The sequence below is a fragment of the Capricornis sumatraensis genome, chromosome 10 (genome assembly GCF_032405125.1).
Source record: "Capricornis sumatraensis isolate serow.1 chromosome 10, serow.2, whole genome shotgun sequence".
Classification (NCBI taxonomy): Eukaryota; Metazoa; Chordata; class Mammalia; order Artiodactyla; family Bovidae; genus Capricornis; species Capricornis sumatraensis.
The window spans coordinates 95,296,826-95,322,425 of NC_091078.1; the positions used below are offsets into that span (position 1 = coordinate 95,296,826).

Below are 25,600 nucleotides of genomic sequence, written 5' to 3' on the forward strand. Positions count from 1 at the left end.
TCAAGTCTATATATTTTCACCCTGCTTATTAAACTTGTATGCATAGTACATCATGAGAAATGCTGGACTGGATGAAGCACAAGCTGAAATCAAGATTGCCGGGAGAAATGTCACTAACCTCAGATATGCAGATGACACCACAAGAACTAGAGAGCCTCCTGATGAAAGTGAAAGAGGAGAGTTAAAAAGTTGGCTTAAAGTTCAACATTCAGAAAACTAAGATCATGGCATCTGGTCCTATCACTTCATGGCAAATAGATGGGGGAATGATGGAAACAGTGACAGACACTATTGTTGGGGAGCTCCAAAATCACTGCAGATGGTGATTGCAGCCATGAAATTAAAAGACGCTTGCTCCTTGGAAGAAAAGTTATGACCAACCTAGACAGCATATTAAAAAACAGAGACATCACTTTGCCAACAAAGGTCCATCTAGCCAAAGCTTTGGTTTTTCCAGTGGTCATGTATGGATGTGAGTGAAGTGAAGTGAAGTGAAGTCGCTCAGTCGTGTCCGACTATTTGCGACCCCGTGAACTGTAGCCTACCAGGCTTCTCCGTCCATGGGATTCTCCAGGCAAAAATACTGGAGTGGGTTGATGGATGTGAGAGTTGGACCATAAAAAAAGCTGAGCACCGAAGAGTTGATGTTTGAACTATGGTGTTGGAGAAGACTCTTGAGAGTCCTTTGGACACCAAGGAGATCCAACCAGTCCATCCTAAAGGAAATCAGTCATGAATATTCATTGGAAGGACTGATGCTGAAGCTGAAACTCCAATACTTTGGCCACCTGATCCAAAGAACTGACTCATTTTAAAAAACCCTGATGCTGGGCAAGATTGAAGGCAAGAGAAGAGGACGACAGAGGATGAGATGGTTGGATGGCATCACCGACTTGATGGACATGAGTTTGAGCAAATTCCGGGAGTTGGTGATAGACAGGGAAGCCTGGCGTGCTGCAGTCCATGGGTTGGCAAAGAATCAGACACAACTAAGTGACTGAACTGAACTCAACTGAAGTGGGGCTACACTGAAGTTCAAATTCCCTTCAGGAACTTGGGTTTCATGAGAAGTGAGTTTCATGAAGTCATTTCTCATGTGAACCAATTATTTTTGTCATGTTGTCCTGCATCGTGGCCTTTTGCTTTTGGATCCCTCAGTCTTCCATCCCCTCCCAGGCAGGACAAACTCAGCCCTGTCTGCCCTGGGGAAAGCCTGGATACTACCATTTATGCCTCTGGACACTGCCAGGAGCCTGTCATCCCTGCTAGGGGACCTGAAGTTTACCTTCTTTTCTGGGAACTTGGGGGGTACACACTGGGAAGGTGGGATGGACCCTACCACTGCTCCAATTCTCTCATCTCCTGGCCCGCGGGCTTCGAGGATATGTGAGCAGCCCCTTTAAGGATGCTCCTCGGTGAGTCCAGTGAATGGGAAAAGGTGGAAAGGATCAATGGTAGGGGATGTTCCCTGGGGCTCAGCAATAATGGGAGAAATACCAGCTATTGAGGATCGCATGTACCAGGTGCTCCGTGTAGATGGGAGAGGCTGTCACTGTTCCTCCGCTCTACTTCTATCCCCTAGCTTCAGTTTATCGCTGGGGGTTTGGAGCTCCAGGTCTCTCTCCCATATTTTTAGGGGGCCCACCAAGCCAGAGACACATCTAAACTGTCCTGTGAGGAGAGCTGGGGGCTCTTTATCCTTGCCTGTCCCCTCAAGTCGGTAGTCATTTCCTCCCTGATTGGAGGGCTGGCCAGAGGCCAGCTTAGGGCCGAGACTGGATGGCCCCACAGAGTGCAAAGGTTGTGATGGTGCCTTCTTCCCCAACTCCCACGGGAAACCTTCTCGCTTGGATCCTATTGGCTGCAGTGGCCGCAGGCTTGACCTCCGTGAACCTGCTTGGATCTGGATACTCCCTCTGAATCCCTTTTTTCCCCTAATGTTTCTCTCCAAACCATAACCCATGCCACCCGCCTCCCCACACAGGGTCCAGGGGTCCGAGTGCAGCCCATAGGGGGCGCCTGCACACCAGCACACCGCCTTGGAGGAGCCACTAGCTGGGAGGACAGACCCGTGGCCGCGCCCTCGTGCTGCCACCGGTCCTATCCAGAGATAAGCGGGCCTGTCGCTAACGAAGCGGAGTGCCCCGAAGGAAATCTGAGCTCAGGTAGGTAAAGCACCGGCCTCTCCCTAGCCCTATTCAACTTGGTTTTCACCGGTTGGTCTCTAAGTCATGCCCAACCCCCTTGGCTCACGTCAGCCTCGAACCCAAGCGCTCTAATTGGCCCTCCCTGACCACTCGGCCCCACCTCCTGCACTGCGACTGGTCGGCGCGCAGGGCCCCGCCCCATTTTCCTGGAAAGTTCTTGGAAATCTGTCAAAGGTGATTGCTAAAGCGGCCCTCAGCCCCAGACTAAGGGAGCCGGAGCCCCCCACCCGCGCCCCTCGCCGCCAGACCGCACAGCCGGCGGTTCTAGGAAGACGCCGCTTCCGGGAAGGGCTGGGACACAGAGGACAAAAGATTAGGCTGTTCGCCCCGCCCTGTCCTCCAGGCCCGCCCCCCGCGCCCTCCCGGCGCGCCCGCGACGCCACCTCTCAGTCCCGGCCCGCCGCCCGTGCACCCCGGGAGCCTGCCCTGCGAGCGCGATCCGCGCCCACTGGCTCACTCCACCCGCCGCCGTCAGGCCGAGCCTCAGCTCCGGAGCAACAGCTGCCGCTGCCGGGACATGGTCCTCTGCGTTCAGGGGTAAGTGCGGCTCTCTGCCCCAGCCCAGCTCCGCGCCGGGACGCGGCGGAGAACTGGCCTCGTTAGCCACCGAGTATTAAGAGGGCTTGATTGGAGAAAGACCTCGGGAGTGCGATAACAAAGAAAGGTGACAACATCGTCACCACCTCTACTGGCACTGTGGGTACGGAAACTGGGGGTCAGCTAGCGACAGGAGAAACACAGGGTGAGCTAAGCTTCGGTTCTGGCTGGAAAAGGTGGACGCTTCAGGCGGCGCCTCCTCCCAAACGTGGCTCACTTGCCCAGCCGTTCTGGATCGGGAGCGCTCTACCCTGGCCTGCCAGCCCAATAACCTACTGTGACCATGGGCCAGCCCTTGCCCCTTTCTGTCCTGCCATCCACTCTCCTGCCTCAGGCTCGCAGTCAGGCTCTTCTTGGGAAACCAATCCGAGATCCTTACCTCTATCCAGGTTGGCACCTGCTGAACAAGCAGCTCTTGGAAGAGACTAGGCTTGACCCAGCCCTGTCTGAGGCCCCCCTCACAATGGCCTCATCCCTACTCTCAGTCCGATATGGGATCCCAATGTGAGAAGTTCCTTGGCTCCTGCCTCCCTTCTCCAAGTTTCCCAAAAACTTGCGGCAGCGGGGGGTGGGGTGGGGGGTGTGGGGGCGGGCTTATAAGACAGTCTTGGCTTCAGCTAAGCATTCTTAACACATTCCTTCTGACCAGAACCTCAGCGTCCCCTTCAACCAAGGGTCTGATGCTCTCCAAACTCATCTGACAGGAGCTCAGACGCTCCAGGGTGAGTGAAAGGAGATGTGAGTGGGTACTCCACAGCCAGAGAGAACTAGGTGGCCCAGTGACTGCTGTTATCAAAACTGGTATGGTAGCAAGTGAGGAAGGGTGGCTGAAGTGCCCCCCAGCTCTGAGCAGTCCTGCTTCCAGTACCTGGAGGTGCTAGGAAGACTGTACATGCTTCAGTTTCTCCCTGATCATCTCCAGCGTCTCCCTTTCTCCTCCCTGCACTTTGGGACTCCCGGACACCTTTCCCCACGCTCCTGCCTTGGTTCACAGGACCCCAGCCAATGCTGGGGTCCCACACTCTCTCACTTTGCTCCAGCTGAAGGCCCCCTTGGAATATCAGTGCCTCAGGCCAGTGGTCTTGTCAGGGAGCAAGACCAGCTAGTGCTCTCCTGAGCCGGGGAGCAGGAATTCCCACCTGTAGGTTTGGGGTGTCAGCTTTGCTGAGGGCTACCTGCTCAGGGCTGAGTTTGCTTCACTAGTTTATGTCCCCAAGCAGAATGCACAGCCTGGGCTGCACAGCAGGCACCCTCACATACTGGCCCCTACACCTGGAGTACCACAGCCATCACCGCCACCACGACACAATAACACAGCTGTGGACACACCCCTCCCCAGATATATATAGTCACTCACCAGGAGCTTGTGGTGACCAATACAGCCACTCACACATCCAGATATCATATCATCATCCCTAGAGGTCCCTATACCCACATATGCTAAGCTGTTTGGACATGGCCACCCCCAGAGACTATCTGGTCTGATTGGCTAGCCACCTTCTATAGTCCTAGAAGGCTCCCTGGCCTGAGCTGAGCTCTGGGTCCCAGTAGGGAGGCCCTCAGCCAGTTGCTTGGATCTCAGCTTCCAGCTCTTCTAGAGGGAGTCCAGAGCTCCCGCAGTGCAGCCAGAATGGGAGTGAAGAAGGGTCACCAGGCTATGGTGTGCCAGGGTCTTATGGCCCCTTCTTCTCATGAGCAGTTGCTGGCCCCTGATCTGTTAAAATCTTCTAAGAGTCATCTATAACTTACATGGTCAGATCTGGTTCCTCTCCCGGGCTCCTGCCGCCAGCTCCTGCCTACCTCTTCCTGCCGCGTAAACAATACCTGGCAGTGTTTCCCGATGCCGTCATCTCGGCCTGCGGTGCCTTCACTGCTTCTTCCTCTGGCCTGAGACTCAGCTCAGGAGCAGGCTGACCCTGACTCCCCTGTAACATCCTTTGTTTTGTTATGACTTTGGGTTACGAGCACTCCTTTAGGGCAGGGGCCAAGGTTACGTGATCCTGATGTCTTGAGGCCTGGCAGAGAACCAGACCCAGAACTGAGATCCGAGGATTTCTTTTGTGACGAGTGGGAGAGGACTGGCAGTCTCTTCCACAGGAACCAGGGCCATGCCGCTCACTCCCAAGAACCCCCAGGATCACTGCACTGGGTGGACTTCCCTTAAAGAGAAGCTACTACTCAGACTGGGGCCGGTTCAGCAACCCAATTCTAGTCATCTGAGAATATGGTGTGGCCCAACCCCTCAGTGTCTGGGCTGGGCTGACCCCTCACTGGGGCAGCAGGGAAGTGGACCTCTAGTGAAGAGCAGTGTTTGCTAAAGATCACGGTGTCTGGTAGGGCAGGCTTGTCAGAGTGGGATCTGGAATGTGGGATGAGTACCCTGCCCTTTGGTGGGAGCTCATATTTATGGGAGGTGGAACTTAATGCCTTTAGAGGCCACTGTGTACCCCAGACCCTCAGCTGGGAGGAGGAGAGAACAGGATGGGAGTCTGACCTGTTCGGGGAGATAATTCTAGCCTCTAAGGCCTGGCCAGTGTAGAGCAAGGTCCCTCTGACAGACACTGTTGTCCATGGGGAGGTAGCATGTGACCCATCCCTTGGCTCAACCAGGACCATGCATTTAATCAGCCACCTCTGCCAGGAGGGTACCATTGTGGGGCCTCTTTGCACTGGATCCTGTCTCTATGGTGGGAACCCCAACTGGCTACTGTGAACTAGGGATGCCTACAGGGAATGATCTATGGATTTGGTTGGTACAAAACAGAAGAGAGATTACAGATGGCTCTTTGTCCCTGCAGATGTGAAACCTGGGGATACAGAGGGCCCATGTATTCATTGTACTGCACCATTCATATAAGGGACTCAAGCATCCACAGGTTCCATCTCCTGGAACCATCTCCCCGTGGATACTGGCTCCAACTATAATTGCTCTTTGATAAATGCAGGAGGGTGGGACAGTCTCTTTCAGAAGGGGGTTCATATGTGGGGGAGGTCATCAAGGGAGACTTTTGTGCTGACAAGTGGGAGGTGGAATACTAGTCTCATGACGGAGCAGAGGGGAAATGGGGGCTCACAGTGAGAAAGACTCGCCAGAGGTCACGTAGCCACTCTGGGGCAGAGGGGATCTCTGGAAATGGAGAGAGCACAGGGCCTCCACTCACTGCCCACGCACCTCCTTCTAGACCTTGTCCTTTGCTGGCCGTGGAGCAGATTGGGCAGCGGCCCCTGTGGGCCCAGTCCCTGGAGCTGCCCCAACCAGTTATGCAGCCTTTGCCTGCTGGTGCCTTGCTGGAGGAGGCAGTAGAGGAGTCCCCAGGCCAGCCAGAGAGGGAGCCCAAGGTGGTGGACCCCGAGGAGGACCTGCTGTGCATAGCCAAGACCTTCTCCTACCTTCGGGAATCTGGTGAGTCTGAGGAGGGCGGAGGAACTGTCCTGGGAAGTCTGACTGGGGAAGATTAGCTCTGCCTGTTGAGTTTAATTTGAGAGGCAAGCCCTTGGCCAGAAGAGTCTGACCAGAGGGAAGGGCCCCAGCCCTCCCCAGGGAGAGGTGATGAGAAGAAGCTGAGCCCTGCCATGCCCTGGGTTGGTGCACCCAGCTACTTTCCACTGTGACCAGTTGGTTCCTCTCCTGTCCACTTGCCTAGGCTGGTACTGGGGTTCCATTACAGCCAGTGAGGCCCGGCAACACCTTCAGAAGATGCCAGAGGGCACCTTCTTGGTACGTGACAGCACCCACCCCAGCTACCTGTTCACACTGTCCGTCAAGACCACCCGCGGGCCCACCAACGTGCGCATTGAGTACGCCGACTCCAGCTTCCGCCTGGACTCCAACTGCCTGTCCAGGCCGCGCATCCTGGCCTTCCCAGATGTGGTGAGCCTGGTCCAGCACTACGTGGCCTCCTGTGCCACAGACACCCGGAGTGACAGTCCCGACCTTGCCGCCACCCCGGCCCTGCCTACCCCGAAGGAAGATGCGCCTGGTGACCCAGCCCTGCCCGCCACGGCCGTTCACCTGAAACTGGTGCAGCCCTTTGTGCGCAGGAGCAGCACCCGAAGCCTGCAGCACCTGTGCCGCCTCGTCATCAACCGTCTGGTGGCCGACGTGGACTGCCTGCCGCTGCCCCGGCGCATGGCTGACTACCTCCGACAATACCCCTTCCAGCTCTGACCTGGCCCAGCAGCCGCCTGGCCTCACCCAGCTGGACCCTGGAGGGGACATGGGCCCCAGCTGGACTTGGGCTCCCACGACCCCTCCTCCAGTCATCCTGGTGCCCGTGCGCACCTGGCAGCTAGACCAGGAGTGGTCCGCAGGAACAAGGCTGGGGGTCAGGGGCCAGGGGAAGTGTCACAGGACTTGGAGGCCAGTGCCCCCCACTCCCATGTGACTCCGTTGTGGTGGGCCATATGTGTCAAAAGAGAGGGCACTGGCAGGACCTTGTCTCAACCCTGTGGGCTGGACCCAGTCCGCCACTCACCTGCTGTGGACTCCTGAAGTGCATAGACTTGGCCGACCCCGGTTTCTTCATCCACAGGGTGGGGCGGGCCCCTTCCTTCCAGCTAGCCAGCTTCTGTCTCAGAGGTATATCGGCCAGAGGAACCGAGGTTGATGGTGACAGTCCCCGGGCAGGGGCACAGACCAAACTGGGGGACAGCACAGTTATATAGTATTTATTTATTTATTCTCCCTGGGTTGGTCTCGGGGTGAGCCGAACCCTCCTCTCTGCCCTGAGCACTCCAGGGGCCCCAGACTGGCCCCAGCTTCTCTGGTTCCTCCCACCCTGAGATGCGCTGCTGGACCCAAGGTGGGCCTGCATGTCCTGGCACTAACCCATCCACCTGAGAAGCAGTCCTTCTCCTTGGCCTCCAGCCCTCTGTTGGGAGGATGGGTGAATAAACAAGAACGTGGCGCCAACATATTTGCGCCCAGCAGAGCCTGCCACTCACCCCCTCCAGGGCCAAGCCCTGTCTGCACAGAGCTGGTCTCGCCGTGGCACAGGCCCTGTCCGAGGCGGGGGCCGGGTCAGGGAGCGGCACAGTTGTTGGAGGACCACCGCTCCAGCTCTGCTGGGTCTGCTTCCTGCCCAGGAAAGTGCGTTCACACAAGAGAGGAACGAAACTCCGTATCCGATGAGACTTTATAAGATACTTACTACTTAAAACAGTTTGGTAGTCTTTTTATTTTCACTGCTTTTTCTGTAATGACAATAAAATTGTACCTTTCATGTATGGAGCCCTCAGAAGGGCCTTTTTTGAGTTGTATACCATTTGTCCCCTTCGATCTTACTGTCAGTATCCCCCACTTCACATCTGGGTCAGCAGAGGCCCAGAGACCTGTGCAGCTGAGCCGGCGCTGCTAGGGCACCCAGTGAAGAGTGGAGAGGGTTGTCATTGTTGTCCAGTCACCGAATGGTGTCCGACTCTTCATGACTGCAGCACACCAGGCTTCCCTGTCCCTCACCGTCTCCCAGGGTTTGTCCAAGTCCATGCCCACTGAGTCGGTGATGCTGTCCCACCATCTCATCCTCTGTCACCCTCTTCTCCTCCTGCCTTCAATCTTTCCCAGCATCAGGGTCTTTTCCAGTGAGTCAGGGCTGTTGGCATCATGTGGTCAAAGTATTGGATGCTTCAGCTTCAGCATCAGCCCTTCCAAACAGTATTCAGAGTTGATTTCATTTAAGACTGACCGGTTTGATCCCCTTGCTTTCTGAGGGACTCCCAAGAGTCTTCTCCAGCACCACAGTTGGAAAGCCTCAATTCTTCTGTGCTTTGCTTTCTTTACTCTCCAGCTCTCACATCCATATATGACTGATAGAAAGACCACAGCCTGGACTGTATGGCTACTGTCGTCAACATGATGTCTTTGCTTTTTAGCACACTGTCTAGGTTTGTCATAGCTTTCCTGCCAAGAAGCAATTGTCTTCTAATTTCATGGCTGCAGTCACCATCTGCAGTGACTTTAGAGCCCAAGAAGAGGAAATCTGTCACTGCTTCCACCTTTTCCCCTTCTATTTGCCGTGAAGTGATGGGACCAGATACCACGATGTGAGTTTTATAGTGGAAGCGGTCGGGAGAAGCCCTTGTCCACTCATTCCCTCTTTTCCCCTTGGAGGGTGGGGGGCAGGGTCACTAGTGGGACTGCCTGCAGCGTCACTGGCCAGTGCCAGGTGGGGGAGGTTAGCAGAGGAGCATCAGACCTGAAAGATGTGTGAGCAGGAGATGCCAACTAAATGTAGGTGGAAAACACTAGAGGTCTGGGTGCTGTGGACTGCTCCTGGGGCGCAGTGTCTTTTGAGATGACGAGGCTTAACAGAGAAGTCAGGCTGGATCATCCCAAGGAGAAGGTATAGGGCCTGCAAAGGCACCAGGGCATGACCGGGGAGCTTATATTCCTGATCACAAGGAGGCCTAGGGAAGGTCATTCTGTGCAGCAGGGCAGAACAGTTGACTTGGGGATAGTGGCTGGCCACAGGGTCTGGCCCGGGATGGGCTGACGGGGCTCTGTTCTAGGCTGCCTGGGGTTTGGGGACTCTTTCAGCCAGGGTCCTGTGTACCAGAAGTAGGTGAAAGAGCAGGTGAAGTGAAAACACTCTGTTATCTGATGGTCTGCCTTTGGAGCACTTCAGCACCTGGATTTCTGCTGTGTCCTGAAACTTTCTACACCATTGAGTCCCTCACAGGAAAGCACCTCTGAAGCTCACTCATGGCTTTTCAGCCCTCATTTCAGAAAGAGTTCTAACCTTTCTATTTTCTTTCTTTTTTTTTTTTCTATTTCAAGACAGTTTAATTTTTTTTTTTTTTTTTTTTTTACTTTACAATACTGTATTGGTTTTGCCATACATTGACATGAATCCGCCATGGGTGTACATGAGTTTCCAATCCTGAATCCCCCTCCCACCACCCTCCCCATATCATCTCTCTGGGTCATCCCAGTGCGCCAGCCCCAAGCATCCTGTATCCTGTATCAAACCTACACTGGCAGCCATTCATTTCTTACATGATAGTATACATGTTTCAATGCCATTCTCCCAAATCATCCCACCCTCTCCCCCTCCCACAGAGTCCAAAAGTCTGTTCTATACATCTGTGTCTCTTTTGCTGTCTCGCATAGAGGGTTATCATTACCATCTTTCTAAATTCCATATATATGCGTTAGTATACTGTATTGGTGTTTTTCTTTCTGGCTTACTTCACTCTGTATAATCAGCTCCAGTTTCATCCACCTCATTAGAACTGACTCAAATGTATTCTTTTTAATGGGTGAGTAATACTCCATTGTGTATATGTACCACAGCTTTCTCATCCATTCGAAAAGTTGCAGATTCGAAGAGGCAAATGTCAGCAGACTGAAGACAGGAAGGTGTGAGGAGTGACGTTGATGACAAGGATGAGGCAGGACAGCATAGAAATCAAGAACTCTGGAGGTGTAGAACCCTGGGGGTACAGAGAGAGGCGTGGCAAAGAATGGAGTTGCTGTTGGGTGAGAGTGAGCAAGAAGTGGGTGAGGGCTTGCTTTACCAGGTCCACATGTCCCGCCTGGCACCTTTTCCACTGCTGGCTGCAGGGCCCGGCAACACACCTCGTCCAGGGCACCATGGTCCTGCCAGGGATGTCTGTGGTTTCTCATTGCTTCAGCCTAGATCTCAGCCCCTTTGTGACTCCCAGAATGCCTGAGATGACCCCTATGTCTGCTCCACCCCCAGGTCTGAGTCATCCAGTGAGTAGGCAGTGGACACAGAGGGACAAAGCCAGGCTCTACCTTACCTGGCACCGTGTCCCAGACAGTGCTGGAGTGGAAGGAAGCCCTTCACTGTCCACAGAGGGGAGACGTCAGGGTGTCCACAGGGTGCTGGAAACAGACAAGGGCTTTACACCTTATGCGGTGCTCACTACAACGCTGAATGGGTTAGAGTGGGCCTAAATATTACCCTGGTGGCTCAGTGGTAAAGAATCTGCCTGCCAATCCAGGAAACCTAGCTTCAATCCCTGGGTGGGGAAGAGCCCCTGGAGAAGGAAGTGGCAACCCACTCCAGTATTCTTGCCTCGAGAAGTCCATGGACAGAGGAGCCTGGCAGGCTACAGTCCATGGGGTCGCAAAGTGCTGAACACAGCCAGGCAACTAAACAACAAAATATCACCCGCACTCCCTAGAGGAGGAGACAAGCCCAGAAGGGGCACGGGGCAGCTGAGGGGATGAGGCACAGAGCAGAGCTAAGGCTGCGGGCTCCTGACCACCCCCTTGCCCGTGCAGCTGGGGTGGGGGTGGCTTTCAGGTGAGTTGTTCTTGAATGCTGGTTTTATCCCCTTGTGTCCCTGCTTGCTAACGTCTCTAGAGCTACTGGCCTGGCCAACAGGGTCCGATCCCCTTCCCCCTTGCCTCAGCCCAAGTCAGAGTCTGGCTCTTACCTGCAAAGGGGCTGCCAGCTACCTCTGCCTCCTGATAGTCTTCTGCTTCAGTTTTTTTTTTTTTTTTTAGCCACACTATGTGGCATGTGGTATCTTAGTTCCCCAACCAGGGATTGAACACAGCCCTTGCATTGGAAGCATGAATCTTAACCAGTGGACCTCCAGGGAAGTCCCAGTCAGCTTCAATCTTATTCTCACATTTCCCTATCAAGGGAGTGAGTGATGCCTGCTTAGAACAGGATCAGTGGAGGGTATGTCCTCGGGCCCCTCTGACTTGGGTCAGAGAGCCGGTCTAACAGATGCTAAATATCCTCTGGTGACTGCAGTCACCCCTGGGTGGTTCTGGGCTGGTGAACAGGGCACGCCTACCGGCACTGGTCAGGGACGAAGAGGGGAACTGGCTGGTGGGCACACAGGAACCCGCACGACATACGTGCAATAACTGATAGTAACCCTTTACCAATTCAGTCCATTGCCAGCACACATGCTCTCTAGGCACCAACTGGGCTGGACTCCATCTGGGCCCTGAGGACACAGCAGGGAATAAGATGGACACACTCCCCATCCTTGTGGGATTCACGGGCTGGTGGGTGAGAGACAACAGACAAGGGCACAAACGGACACTCGGGACGAGTTCTGGGAGCGAAATGATAGCAGAGCAGGGGGCGGGGAAGAGAGTGCTCTGGGGGGCGAGGGGGACACCGCTGCAGATGAGAGGGTTGAAGAGGGTTCTGGAGCCAGGTGGCCCTGAGCCTGGACACCGTCGAGAAAGGACCTCCCAGGTGGAAGGAGCTACAGTGAGGCGGCCCTGAGGCAGGAACAAACGTGGTGAGACCGGAAGATGGCTGGCTTTCCAGGAGGGCTGAGGAGACAGAGGGCAGGTGGAGAGGGCAGAGGGAGCCACGGATGGCGTTCTGGTGGTGGAGCGCCCCTTCGGAGCTCAGCAGGGAAATGCGGCAATCCGATGCTCGTTTCTATGCAGTGAACCTGTCAGCTGGGTGGGGATGACCCTATGAGGCCTGGGGGCTAGAGGCCAGAAAGGAGGTTGAGAGGTCTGGGATCTGGCTGAGTGGGGTGTGATGGAGACCAGGGAGGTGAGGTGATCCTGGGCGGGAGTTCATGCCCATTAAGTTCTCCCTGCAGCCCTGCACACCAATAGAGGCTGTCCCCATTACAGGAAAAGAGGTATGGCTCAGAGAGAGGTTGCGGCTTTCTCAGGGTCACACAGCTTGTGAGGGGCAGAGGCGGGGTTCAAACCCTGAATCAAGACCTTGTTTGTGTAACTGCGGCTCTGCGCTCCCTCCCAGGGGCTGGCATGCTTAAGCCTTGGCACTCACAAGGGGCTGGGGACAGGCACAAGAGCAGGCCAATTCAGGAGGGCATTTTGGAGGAGGGGGGCTGGGGACTGCACCCTGGAGGATTCTGTCAGGCCAGGGGAGGTGGGATCGCAGACTGATCTTATCTGGTGTCCCTCCTTGGACTTACAACACTCTGATGGAACAGCTCTGGGACAGGGATGCCACTAGGCCACTCAGGCTTCTCTTGTCAGTCAATGAGAGGGCTTCCTGGGAGACTTCGCCCATGATCACTGGGCGTTGTTAACACCCTTGGAATCATTATCGAGCCCCCTGCCCCTGGGTTCAGCTTCTAATCTGCAAACTGAGCAAATCTTGCTGGATGATTAAGGCTGGACATGGATCTAAATAGGGCTGGGGACACGGGCCAGGCTAGTTCTACTCTCAGATGGGAAACTCCCAGCCCTCACAGATGTATGGTGAAGCAGAGGGGCCAAGAGCCTGAGATAAGTCCTGATCAAGGAGGCCGGAGGGTTGTGAAACCTCAAAAAGGCCCTCTCCCTTGAGGAGATGTGGAACTCTGCAGGCCTGGGCAGCTCTTTCACACCAACCTGTCAGACCAGTTTTAATATAAAGCAGGTGGGAGCTTTGCCAGAAGTTCAACGGTCTCTCCTGGGGAAGGTGTCCTTCCCCCACCCCGACTGCAGGATTGGGGGGGATCCCCTCCCAAGCGGAGGCAGGCTGGGGCTCTCACATCTGAGACCTGAGGTGGAGGAGAGTCCCCAGAGGTTTACTCCTGTCTCCTGTGTCCCCCACACCCTGGTTTACCCAAACCTCTCCTGCAGTCTGGATTATGTGCTGTACACCTGATTTGGGGGGCATGTCCCTCAACCTCACTGAACCTCAGAAGATTCCTCAGCTTTGAAGTGGGAAGAGAGGCGGTACGTCTCTCAGAGGGAACGTGGGGGGACCCAGCAGGATTTATGAGGCAATACTGAGGAGAGGCTGAGAGGGTTCAACGTGGCAGATGCTGCAGGCGTCACTGTAACTATTCCGTGTCCCTTATTTTAATCCCATTTGAGAGGTGGGCTGGGCAGGTGCTGCTGTTCCCTGCAGTCCCCAGGGGAACTGCAGGAGAGCTGGCTGGAAACCCCTGGAAATAGAAGCAGCCCCTCACTGGCTCCCCACCCCCAGCTTTGGCGCTGCGCTGCCAGCCCAGGCCTCCACCTTCAGGCGTCACCTGCCAACCAAGGCCTTGGGCTCCCATCACAGTGAACAGACTCACAGTCTGGTGTCTGCATGGGTTGGGGTAGAGGCCAGACCAGCCCAACTTTCTAGCAACTTCAGTAGAAACTAGGCCATCTGCTACCCGTGCCCACACCTGGGGGAGGCGGGGTGTGTGGGTTGCCCTCAGGTCTGTTACTCGCTCAGTCCTCAGCAGTATGTGCCCTCAAAGGTAAGTCACAGGTCAGGGAGGTGAGCTGCGTCGGTCCCCTTTCAAAGCCGTAAGCCCGATATCCAGAGAGGCAGGGTGACTTGTCCATGGTCACCAGAGAAGTGGCCACGCAGGATTGGAGCCCAGGGCTTTGAATCCCAGGCCAGGGCTTGGCCCCCTCACCCTAGAACTCTTGAACAGGAGTATACCTGGCAACACGAACAGCCTGGTTCAGGACTCCCCCTGTCCAGAGCTGGACTCGCCCTGGACAAACTGTCCAGACTGTCCCCTAGACACACCTCCACAACTCCCACATGCACCCCCCCACCTGCTGGTCTCCATGTCCCTCTACCCTGGCTCTGGTCCTCCTCAGGCTGCTCTCCTGTGGCTCCCATGGCTGCCGTGTCCACATCCAGCCTCACCATGGGTCACTGACCTGATGGCCTCCTCACTGGCCCCCTCAGCCCAGAGGGCCTTGCAAACCCGATAGTGGCCTGCCTTCCTCACCTAGTGATATTCACAGGCTCCCCTTATGTCTTGCCTGTGCCTCACCCCAGACTCCAAGATGTAGCTTCCCAATCCGCCAGGCCATTCCATTCTGCTTCTCTCCAAACAGCCCTCCCCATGGTGTCATTCACCCCGGAATGTCCCTCTTCCTCATTCTGCCAGGGCAAATTCTTATTCACCCTTCCAAGTCCAACTCAAATACTCCTTTTCTGAGAAGTCTTCCTCAGCTTCTCTAGCACTGATTCATGCCCCATCCTAGGGAATCCCCCTGGGGCCTGAGTTTTCCCAGGTCTCTCCAGCCTGGGGAGAAGGAAACATAATTTCCACGACTAATTCAAAACAACCATTCTTTGGCCAAATTTCTCTCTCTCACACTCACACACACACACACACACACCCCACGTTTCCCATGAAAGTCTCCTGGGGTTGTCTTTGAAGAGGCAAATTAGCCAAGTGGAAAGAACCCAGGCAGAGTTCAAATCTCAGCCCCTCCAAAATCACCCTAAGGATCTCAGGCAAGTGGTTTAATCTCTTGGAGCCTCAATTTCCCCATCTGTCTGACAGAGATAGTAGAAGGGCCCTGCCACAGGGTGGTTGGACCGGGGCTGTGCCTGGCTGTGCAGGGATGCGGGGTGAGTGGTAGCTGATGCTCATATGAGCAGGAGGGGACGTGAGAAGCTGAAAGCTGGAGGACCCTTTCGGTATGGCCAAAGCTTTCTGCTCAGTGGAAGGACAGCTGCTTCCAGGACTCAAGCCTGGTTGAAGCAGGCAGCCCAGAGTGCAAGAAGTGGCCTCTGAGGACTGAGGGATCTTGGGATGGCCACGACTCCTCCAGGTAGTCCTTAAGGACTGATTCACTGCACAGTCCTCATTAGGGTGACCCACACTCTGATGGTGTGGCTGGAAGGGGAGTACCACCCAGCAAATGCTCCCCAGGCAAAGCCCTGTTGCAGGGACTCCCCACACCCAGCACCCATGAGCCAGCCTGGGATTTCCTGTCCCCAGAGCCAGGCGCCTCCTCCAGCAGAGGTGAAGATTTCACCCAGTTTGGGGTGGGGCAGAGCTTTGTTTTAAGTGTTTCTTCTCTCTCCGCCTTCCCCCAAGAAGCACTTCTCGCCTTCCCACCACCAGCCCTACTTCTGAACAACATCAGTGTGTGTGCGTGTGTTGACCTTTCCACTTGGCCAACATTCCTTTGTTTTTCTCAGCTCCTTCGGGTAGATGGCCGTGGTAGGAGGAGCTGTAGGAGAGCAGGTTCTCCGGAAACCTTTTCTCCAAAGTTCCAGAGACATGGAGCTCAAGCAGACACTAGAAAATGAAGGCTTATCCAGAAGGAGATGGGTTCCCAGGGCAGGCAGAGGAGTGTGGGGAAGAGACAAGAGGAGCTCTAGCCCCAGTGTGAGTGCCTGCCAGGGCGTGCCTCCAGGCATCCTTGCCAGATCAGCATTGTCAGCCTAGCATCTAGTGGGCAGGCTGAGCCTAGGTAGGCAAAGCTGGGCGACCCTGAGTACAGTGCTTTCTCTCTCTGAGCCAAACATGCCTCAAAGTAGACCAAAGTCCTGGGTTTGCTGTCTGTGTGATCAGCACTCACTGTCTCTACCCCAGAGGTGCCCAGACTGGGTCTCTGTAGTCCTTTTACTCTTCAGAGCCAGCAGGTGCCAATAGGAGGGAGCGTGGGCTTTAGGGCAGCAACAGCACCTTGACAGTCACCCGCTTTCTCCTCTCGGGGTCAGTGGATGCACTGGGGTGAGCTAGGCTCCAGAAGGATCCCTGGGTGTCCTCACAGAGGGCAGAGAAGGCAGGGCATGGGCACCCCCCACCCCCACCCTGGGTGAGGTGTTTTTGCTAGAATTGCAGCAGCTGCGGCTAGAGGCCTCTTCCCAGGAAGAAAGAGCAGAGCGCCTCTTCCAAGAACTCGGAGGAGGCCTGCAGGCAGAGGAGGGGGAGCGGGGGAGTTAATTTTAAACCAAACAGCCTTCAACGCTTCTCAGGAACTGGTTGCTCAACGTGATCTGGCAGGTCCCAGGCGGGTGGGCAGGCCTGTCGCCAGCTCAGAGGTGGCGGGGGTGGAGGACACGCCTCAGAAGGGGAGGCCCAGTGACCTTGAGGGAAGGTGGACCCTGTCCTGGCCCACAAATTGGGGGCTGTCACCTCCAACCCCCACTCACCTTGCTGAGGGTACGGGATGGGGTGACTTCCTCCATCACAATCTGGCAAGGTAAATTATAACACGATTAATAACATAGGTGTCCTATCCTTCCAAGCCCTGACTGGCCCATCCCCCCTTCATGCTCAGAACCTGACACTCCTGTGCCCTGGCCCTTACCTCTAGAGGTTATCTGATTGAAGGCCTGCTCTGAGGCCAGAGGAAGGCTTGTGCTTTGCACTTATGAGATGGAACCCTGGGATGGGGGTGGGGGGGAGGGCAGGGACTGAGGGTGGAGTGTAGCAACCACAGCCCAAGTTCAAGGCCCCATGGGTGAGCCTCTTGTGTGTGCAGGGAGGCTGTGAGCTGAACTCCCTGGGCTTAGCCCGCCCCCACAGCTGACTGGAGTCAAAGTGCCTTCACACACATTGACCTCCTGCCCTGACGCTAGGGTGGCCACCCTCTCCGGGCTGACAGCCGAGGCCCACCTCCCAGTGTCTGGATCCTACAGAGGCCCCGCCCAGGGCACCCCCTCCTTCATTCCCTCCGCCAGCTGCCCAATGAGACCCCAGTAGCCTGGGTGGGGCGAGGCCTATGTTCTAGGAAAGGATCCTGAGCAAGTGCTGCCAGGAGCCGCAGTTCTTGGAATCGGCACTGCAGAGCGATGGGACGCTTCCAGGAACCCGCTGGCCACTCCAGGGAGAGAGGCTTAGAGGAGGGGCAGTGACCCAGGTGAGGGGGAGGAGGTAGCGGGCCCACAGCTGGGAATCCACGCCTCCAGGAAACCCTCCCTGACTGCAGGTGCCTCCATAGACTCCTCTGTCTCAGCAATGAGTCTGCCAGGGCAGGTCCAGGTCCGGTACAACATCTTATGGTACCCAGCACCCAGCCCTAGGACAGGCACAGAGTGGGCAGCGGGAAGCAATACGGGGGGAAGGGTGCGTGCCTGGGAGGAGGGGCGGTGTGTGGGGGAGGGGCGCAGGTGAAGGTAGGACTTTCAGTGATGCCCGGTGGCAGTGTCCTGGCCAGGCTGGTGAGCAGCCGGGCCGCGATGGCCAAGGGGGCGGAGGAGGGAGAGCAAGGTGGGATCCCAGCATGCGCCCTGGGCACTGAGTCCCTCGCTAACGACCAGGCTACCTCTGGCCAGGACTCCTGTCTCCCCTTCAGGCCAGTTCGTTCCTCCAGGATCTGTCCCCTTGCTGGGGTACTGGCCCCAGCTGCAGCATTTGCCACCTGGTGTGGTCCTAGTGCCCGTGCCCAGAGGTGCCGTCCTGAGCACACATCTGGCCCACTGGAGCCTCGGTGTCCTTACTTAAGAGCATGAAGAGGACAAGCTGCAGGGCCCCCAGGAAGCCACGGAGGCTGTGACCCCGTTCTGGGACTGGGCTGGGACCTAATCACACTCTGAGGAGTGACCATGAGTGTTCCTATCATGGGTCCCAGGGGCCTGGAAGGGGTGCTGGGGGGGATGTCTCGACAGGCACAGAAAGGAAGTAAGGGCCTCCCTCTCTGGCTGGGTGACCTTGGAACCGTCTTTTAACCACTCAGGACCTGTTTGCTTTGAGAAGAATGGAGACCCCTCCCTGGTCAAGGGTGGACAGAGGTGTGGGCAGGGAGCTGCTCTCCCCTCAAGCCCTCTGGTCACTCCCGGCTCCCACTGAGCACAGCTCCAAACCTGCTAGCCACCTCCCCCCACATGTCATTGCAGCCTATCAGGCTCCTCTGTTCAGGGGGATTCTTCAGGCAAGAATACTTAGACTGGGCTGCCATGCCCTCCTTCAGTATAGAATCATGGTGAGGAATATATATGTTTGGTGATTTTTCTCCTTGGGGCTTCTTGCCTAGTCCCAGCCCACCCCGCGGGTTAACTCTTGACCATGGGTTCAAGTAGCCAGGCGCCCCAGAAATACTATTTTGTGGCCACATCATGCCACCTGCGGGATCTTAGTTCCCCAACCAGAGGTTAAGCCTGCGCCCCTGGTAGTGGGAGCATAGCCTCCTCACCACTGGACTGCCGGTGAAGTCCCCAAGTTCCTGAAATTTTCATTAATTATTACATATTTTTTAGAAAGAAACCTTTCCAATTCACGTTCAAACCCTCTGTGAACTCTAAGGCTGGTTCACAGCCTCCCTGCATTTCACTGGAGCTTGAATGGTGTCATCACGAATGGGTTGGGTTTGTCTCACTTTGTGCCAGTGCTGAGTGTCAAATCCCCAGTGACAGTGATGCCCAGTGTTCATTAGTCCATTGTCTGTGAATTGATTATGTGTGTGTTTATGACATATTCTACATAATAGGCTGCAGGCAGATTAGAAGATACTGGTGATGGACCAGGCACAAAATCCCATAAACTATATTAGAATGATTTGGGGCTGAAATGAAGTCTAATGTCTACCTCACAGAGGCAACCACCATGTTTTAGATGGACTAAATATTTAAACGTGAAAAATGACACTCCAAGAGTCCTTTAGAGCACCTTCCTAAGAAGTCACAACAGTATTGATTCTGGGAAAGGAAACTTCTTCCTTCGTGTGGCTCCCCTGTATTATTTGCAGGACAGATCTGGAGAAATGAGAGCCACATCAGAAAACCCATTAACACTCATTTAGTGTCATCTTCCCAGTCTTGAAGGGTTTTTCCCAGAGTCAGGCTCAGGGTCAAGGATCCAAACACGGGAACCTCTCTGATGGTCCACTGGCTAAGACTGCACACTCCCAATGTAGGGAGCCAGGGGTCTGTCCCTTGTCAGGGAACTAGATCCCACATGTGCAACTAAAGATCCGGCATGCTGCAACAAAGAGCTGATGCAGCCAAATACATGAATAAATAAATAATAAATATTAATAAAAAGATCCAAACAGAAATAGTTTATTTCGGAGGTGATGTCAAGAAGTGCCGATAGGGTCCTAGGAGACAATTCTGCCTGGTTGTCTCTCTTTCCTGTACATTTGTTCACAGAGGCACTGACTGCCCTCGTTCCAAACAACACTTTCCAGGGTGATTATTCCAGTGAAGAGCCTTAGAAGACAGAGATAATGTCTCCCTCCAGGGAAAAAGGCAGATTTATTTCTTGCCTAGTATAATAAAGATAGTATCTGCCTCTGGGGCAAAGTTTAGGCAGGTTGGCTTATAGTCTATTATAAAAGATTCGGGTTCCCTGATCTCAGGGTTTCTCTGCTGTCAACCTACTGCATGTGCAGCCATCATCTGGCCCTTATAGGGTCACGCTGCAGGCACTGGGTTCAGGGAAGTGGTTCAAGAAAATGCTGACCCTCTGTCTACTGTTACTGTGGGAAATAAACTAACCTTTGTTTCTCAAGCAGGAGTATCTTCCAAGCTGTATCTTCCACCAGCATCCTCGGAATATGGCAGCTTTGGAGCTGGGTGAAATCATAGTCTTCCTAGTTCCTGATGGAGATGAGAGGGGAAGTGAGACAGGGAAGGGAAGGAAAGGAAGCCAGAGCAGGTGCGTAAATGAGTGTGTTCCCTCTGTGGGCAACTGAGGTCAGTCCCCGGTTGACAGGTGATGTAGAACACTCCTTGGGGTTGTCCCACCCGAGGGGGTGAGGAAGCTAGAATGTGTACCCACCAATTCCAACCCTTCGCGGGCTTAGGGCTGCTCCAGAAAGTGAGCTCCCTGGCCATTCCACCTCCTAAGCTGGCCTGTGCTGTAGGGAAAGCCTCAAGCTGAGCACTGCAAGTGCTGAGTGGGAACCTGAGCAGGGGGGGACATGCTCCAGAAGAGCAGGGCCCTATCTGAATACCACCCATGCCCAGGGCCTGGCACGGTGCCCAGCAGACAGCAATCGAACACACACCATGCGCGGCAAGGATAAGGACCTGTTTACTTGCCTCTGTCCTCCTCTTGGCCATCAACTCCTGATGGCCAGTGTCTCTGTCCATTTTTCCTTCATACTCCAGCACCAAGGGTAGGTCCGACAGTCAATCCTAGGCTCCCAGTCATAGTTGGAGAGGAGTGAGGGGACAGCTGGCATTATGGGGTTCAGACCCTCATGGGGCAAAGATGGCCAGCCCCCTGCCCACTTCCTGAGACCAAGTGGAAGGAAAGAGCTTTGGAAAGGAGCAGACAGCTCTGGCCAGAGTCGTTCAACAAAAGAGCGACACCCAACAAAAATCTGAGGGTTCTCAACTCTGTTTGACCCCCACACTCCACCCCATGAAACACAGGCCGAGCCCTCAGTGGAGGGGGTAGTCAAGGCGTGGGGGAATAAACAACCCAGAATGGTAAACGTTGATGGTAAATGGTTGAGGAGTCAATCTCATCTCAAGTACAGTGCTCCAGGTCTGGGCTTTGAGCAAAGGGGCAGAGTTGGGGGCAAGTGGTGAGGCCTAGCAGAGGTGCTGTCTCTTATACCAGCTCTAGGGCCCACCTCAGTGACCGGCAAAGTCTGGAGGGCTGGACTGGCCTGGGTGTGGCTTCCACTGTCTCAGCCTCAAAGGACCCCTCACACCCAGCCAGCCTAGGGCTCTATGGGTTAATTTTATATTTAGGAGGTGGGTGAACAGTGGGTGGGAATGAGGGGGACAGAGGCCAAGAGAGGCTAGAGGTAGGGGAAAGTCTCAGGGGGTCAAAGAAGGTAGAGGAAGCATTTAAGCAGAATTTGGAAGTTTGGATCTTATTTGAGGAATCAGAGACAGAGAATGATTGAGAAAGAGAGGGAACTGCAGGCAGCTGGGTCACCCAGGCAAAGATGCAGTGTAGGGAAAGTTCCCGGGAATGGCGAGGTGCAGGAGGACCCTGTGGTTGGTCCTCAGGTGGTTTGCTGAGAGAATCAACCCAGAGTTTGATGCAGTGTGGTCATCAGGGGGTGCCAAGCCCCAAATGCCAGGCCAGAAGGGTCAAGGAGGTAGACAGGTGCCCAGGTCTGGCTGGTTCCCCTTCTAGATCTCCCCCAACTTGCTGTGTGATCTTGGGCAAATCATGGGCCCTTTCTAGGCTTAAGCTTTCTTTTCCACAAAATGGGGGCACAGTACTCAAACTCCCATGGACTCTCGTGACTCAGTGACAGTACTTGGGCCTCCAAGACAGGGTGATATCTCTTCCCTAATGATCATGGGCATGGACACACGTGCCCCAGTCCCACACTTGTGCACATGCACGTACCTATGGACACCTGTGTAGCGTGTGCAGGTCTTTATGATGGGCGTGTGTCGTGTGGCCTGGCTGCATGGCTCCCCACTGACCAGAGCAAGCCTAAGGACCCAGTCACTCATAGGGGCCTGTGAGGAAGAGTCCACGTCCAAATCCACGAGCTCCTCAAGGACAGGGCCCCAGCTGAATCACGCTATCTGGCTTACAGTTGGTGCTCAGTGCTTGTAGGTGAACAGCTGGCCTGGGGATCGCAGGGAGACACAGGATACTAAAGACCTCAGTCACCCCTTCGCCAAGCTTGGGAGGCAGCTTTAGTGCTCAGCAACTCGGGGCTCTGCACAGACACTCGCAGGAAGAGAGGACTTGTCCAGATGCTGTGTCCTCACGTGACCGTGAATTCCACCCCACCCATATGGCCCCGAAGGAGGCAGAGGTGCTGGGCGCTTGGCTATGACTCAGCGGAAGGAAGACAGGAAGGGGGGGGGTTGGTGGCGCTGAGGCTCTAGGGTTTTGCTTCTCATTTCTCTCTTTCTGAAGCACAGCAAGTTCCCAGAACTGAAGGTTCAGAAACCCCAGGCTTTCAGGGGCACTGGGTTCCCCAGTCCTCCCACCTCTGGAGACACAACACAAAGCCCAGGGAAGCCCCTATTCCCTGTCCCCTGCATAAGGCATTCTGCCCTGCCCAGAACCAGGACTGAGTACCTGGAAGGCCCACAGAAACCAGGAGGAGTTGTGGACTCCTAAGACTTTTCAGAAGTATGTGGCCCAGATTCACTTGCTGAGACAGACGCTGAGTAAGAGGAGGCACTGGAACCTCCAGGACAGGTAGGGGCGGAGCAGTCAGGGTGGGCTTCCTCACCAAGAACCTGAGCGAGGGCATCCTCAGAAGCCTGAATTCCTTCTTTCTCCTTCCCTTCCCTTCCTCCTTTCCTTTCCATTCTCTCTCCCTCTTTTTCTTTCGTTCATATTTTTAACTACTGGAAAAAACCCAGTTTAAAAAAGACACACACACTCAGATGGGCACAACACCAAATTATGATATGTTAAGACTCCTTCCCCTGTGTCCAGAGTCTTGGGTCTGGGCTGAACAGGACATAAGGCTTCTCCTGTGGTACCTGAGAATAAAAGAGACTGCAAGGGGGTCTTCGGAAACACACTCCCATTTGTACCCACTTGTCTGTGCAAATCACTTGGTGGGGTCACTTGGTCCTGTGCCACCAAAATCAAATACTGCAAGAAACTGAAAGCTGAGGCTGACAGAAGACTGCAGCTCCCACCCCAGCCCCCCATTTAAACGTCAGTGCTCATCGCTGTTCACCATGATGGACTGAATGCCAAGTGTTGAGAACGTGAACTAACAAAATCCATTTAAGACACTGCTTTTGTCTTTTAAAAAATACATAGTTGAGTTCCATGTAAAAGCTGGTCTGAAACTTCCAAAGCTCCAGGGATCTGGGCAGCAGGGCTGGGCAGAATAAGAGAGGATTTCTGTGCCAACAGAAAGTGGGGAGCCCTGGGCAGTTCTTGAGCTGTGGGATGACTCCAAGAAGGGTTTTAGGCCCATCCACCTGCGTCTCCTCCCAGAACTTCTCAGGTCTGAGGACCTGAAATGCTCCCCTCTGGCCTGGTAGGCTTTATACCAACTTATGCTGAGAGAGGACTCACTTTCCTCACCCACCTGTCAGCTGGGAACCAGAGTCTGGGCGACTGTCAGCGTCCCCCCTCCCCCGCCACATCCGGAGTACATCGGTCTCCTTTCAGCAGCAGCCACTTTCACTGCCCTCCCCTCCCCCTGGGCTCCTCTGCAGCGGGCTGTGAAAGTTTGGCACCAGGGGCAGCTGCGAGGGGAGGAAGCTCACTCCCCATCTGGTGCTTTCTGTTTGACTCACCACTTTCCTCTTCGCCCTGGAACCCCATGTCGGCCCTGGGGGCACCCCAGCTGGGTACCAGGGCCCTGGGCTGCAGCTGGCCTCTGTGGCCTGCTCACTCCCCTTCCAGCTGGAAGGCTAGAGGACTGGGTTCAAACCCCAGCACGGCCACTTCCTGCTTGTGTCGTGTTCCGCAAGTTAAACCCGGGTCTCTTCACCTGTCTAGTGGGCCAAGGCAGGTGCGCCTTGTGTGCAGAGGACTTATGACAAAGTGTCTGTGGCACCTGGCACCATTACACATGGAGAGGCCAATTACTGCTGTTGACAGCACTCAGACCTGGGAGGGTGGTCTTCATGACTCCATTTAAAGGGCTGCTTTTAGGCTATATCCCCACAGGGTCACATTTGGATCTCCAGATACCCTGTCCATTCTAGTTCCCAGCCCAAGGTGGCTCCAGGGCCCCCAGGTTCCAGTAGAGCCTTGGGCTCTACTGTGGCACTGGCTACCCGCCCACCTATATCCAGGTCCTCTGCAATGGTTGAGTTGTTCTATTCCAGAAGGTCGACTGCTCTAGCTCCTAGCAGCCTCCAGACCTTGGCTCAGTTGCTCCCCCAACCCCTCCGTCTGGCAGCCAGAGGATATCCTCAGTACCTACCTGACCCTGTAACTCACCCTGAGACTCTTTACCTTAGGCTGTGGTTCCCAAAGTGCATTCAGAGCTCCTCCAGGGGCATCCACCATCATGACCACCTCGCCACTACACATTCCTGCCCATGTGCCTTCAGGCTCCCAGGCTTTTGCCCAGGCTGTCCTCATTCCAGGCCTGCTCTCCCCCTGTCCTTGGCCCTACCCTCTTCAAGCCTGGTGTGATGACCAAGACATCAGGCCCAGGGTTATTCAGCCTGGAAGGGAATCCCAGTTCGGCCTGCATGTGAGCAGGTTCCTTAGCCTTTCCCAGTTTTAGTTCTCCTCACCTGTAAAATGGGAGGGTTCACAAACTTTGCCTTATGGGATGTCTTGAGAATGAATGAGATAATCCCAAAAGCACTTGGTTCAGGGTGTACCGTTCAGTCTCCATATTTTCCAGGCTCTTCTGAGGGGTGTCATCTCCCAGGAGACTGGCACATTGCAGGGCTTGGGAGACTGAGGCCTGAACCTATGCTGCACACACCCCAGGAGAAGGGCCCAAGCCCTCTGGAGGCTTCCCTGGTGGTCCAGTGGTTAAGAATCCACCTTGCAACACAAGAGACACAGGTTTAATCCCTGGTCTGGGAAGATCCCACATGCCGCAGGGTAACTGAGCCCATGCACCGTAACTACCGAGCCAGCACTCGAGTCTGTGCACCACGACAAGAGAAGCTACAGCAACCAGACCGCGTACGACAGCTACACCCGCTTACCACGACTAGAGAAAGCCTGTGTGCAGCAATGAAGATCCAGCGCAGTCAATAAATAAATAAAAACTTTAAAAAAAAAAAAGCCCTCTGGGAACAGCCCTGGTAACCCCTGCTCCTGCCCTGTAGACCTACAGGCCTTGGTGGTGGACCTCTGCACTAAGCGTTACGGGGGCAGCCCAGAACCTAGCTATGCTGACCTCAGTCTGACCATTCACATGGGCACTGGTGGTGACCTGCCCCTCCCTTCCAGTCCAGCAGTGTGACCTGACCTGTGACTACAGCCTGCTGAGCCTTGGTTTCCTCATCATGGATGTGATTAAAAACCCAGTCTGTGGGGTTGTGAGGATTAACACCACTAAATGTAAAGCAGTTGCTTGGGACTCAGTGCCCAGTAGGAGCCTCAGAAATGATGGCAAGAAGATGGAAGAGGAGGGGGGAGGCCTGGGGGGCTGCTCGGATACCTCGCCCAGCTGCAAGGTCCAAAGGAAAGAAGGCCCAGGCAGCTCTAGCTCAGGGTTCCCTCTGCTCATCCACGTAGCCTGGTCTCATACTGACTCCTGGGAATGGCAGACAGAACTACTCCTGGAAATCAAGGCGGGTTGGGGATCTGCAGGGGATGAAGGGCTGGAA

The 25,600-nt window shown here is 54.9% G+C and overlaps 1 protein-coding gene across 1 annotated transcript; it reads left to right on the top strand.

Annotated features, from left to right (window-relative positions):
* Window positions 1-2,623: 2,623 nt before the first annotated feature.
* Window positions 2,624-7,974, top strand: CISH (cytokine inducible SH2 containing protein). The gene is made up of 3 exons (XM_068982439.1): window positions 2,624-2,744; window positions 5,987-6,207; window positions 6,449-7,974. The coding sequence occupies exons 1-3, from the start codon at window positions 2,725-2,727 to the stop codon at window positions 6,970-6,972; spliced, it is 765 nt and encodes a 254-aa protein (XP_068838540.1). The 5' UTR covers window positions 2,624-2,724; the 3' UTR covers window positions 6,973-7,974.
* Window positions 7,975-25,600: the final 17,626 nt, after the last annotated feature.

Coding starts and splice junctions, on each gene's coding strand:
- CISH (XM_068982439.1), top strand. CDS start 2,725: ATGGTCCTCTGCGTTCAGGG. Junction 2,745..5,986: donor ATGGTCCTCTGCGTTCAGGG/GTAAGTGCGGCT, acceptor ACCTCCTTCTAG/ACCTTGTCCTTTGCTGGCCG. Junction 6,208..6,448: donor CTCCTACCTTCGGGAATCTG/GTGAGTCTGAGG, acceptor CCACTTGCCTAG/GCTGGTACTGGGGTTCCATT.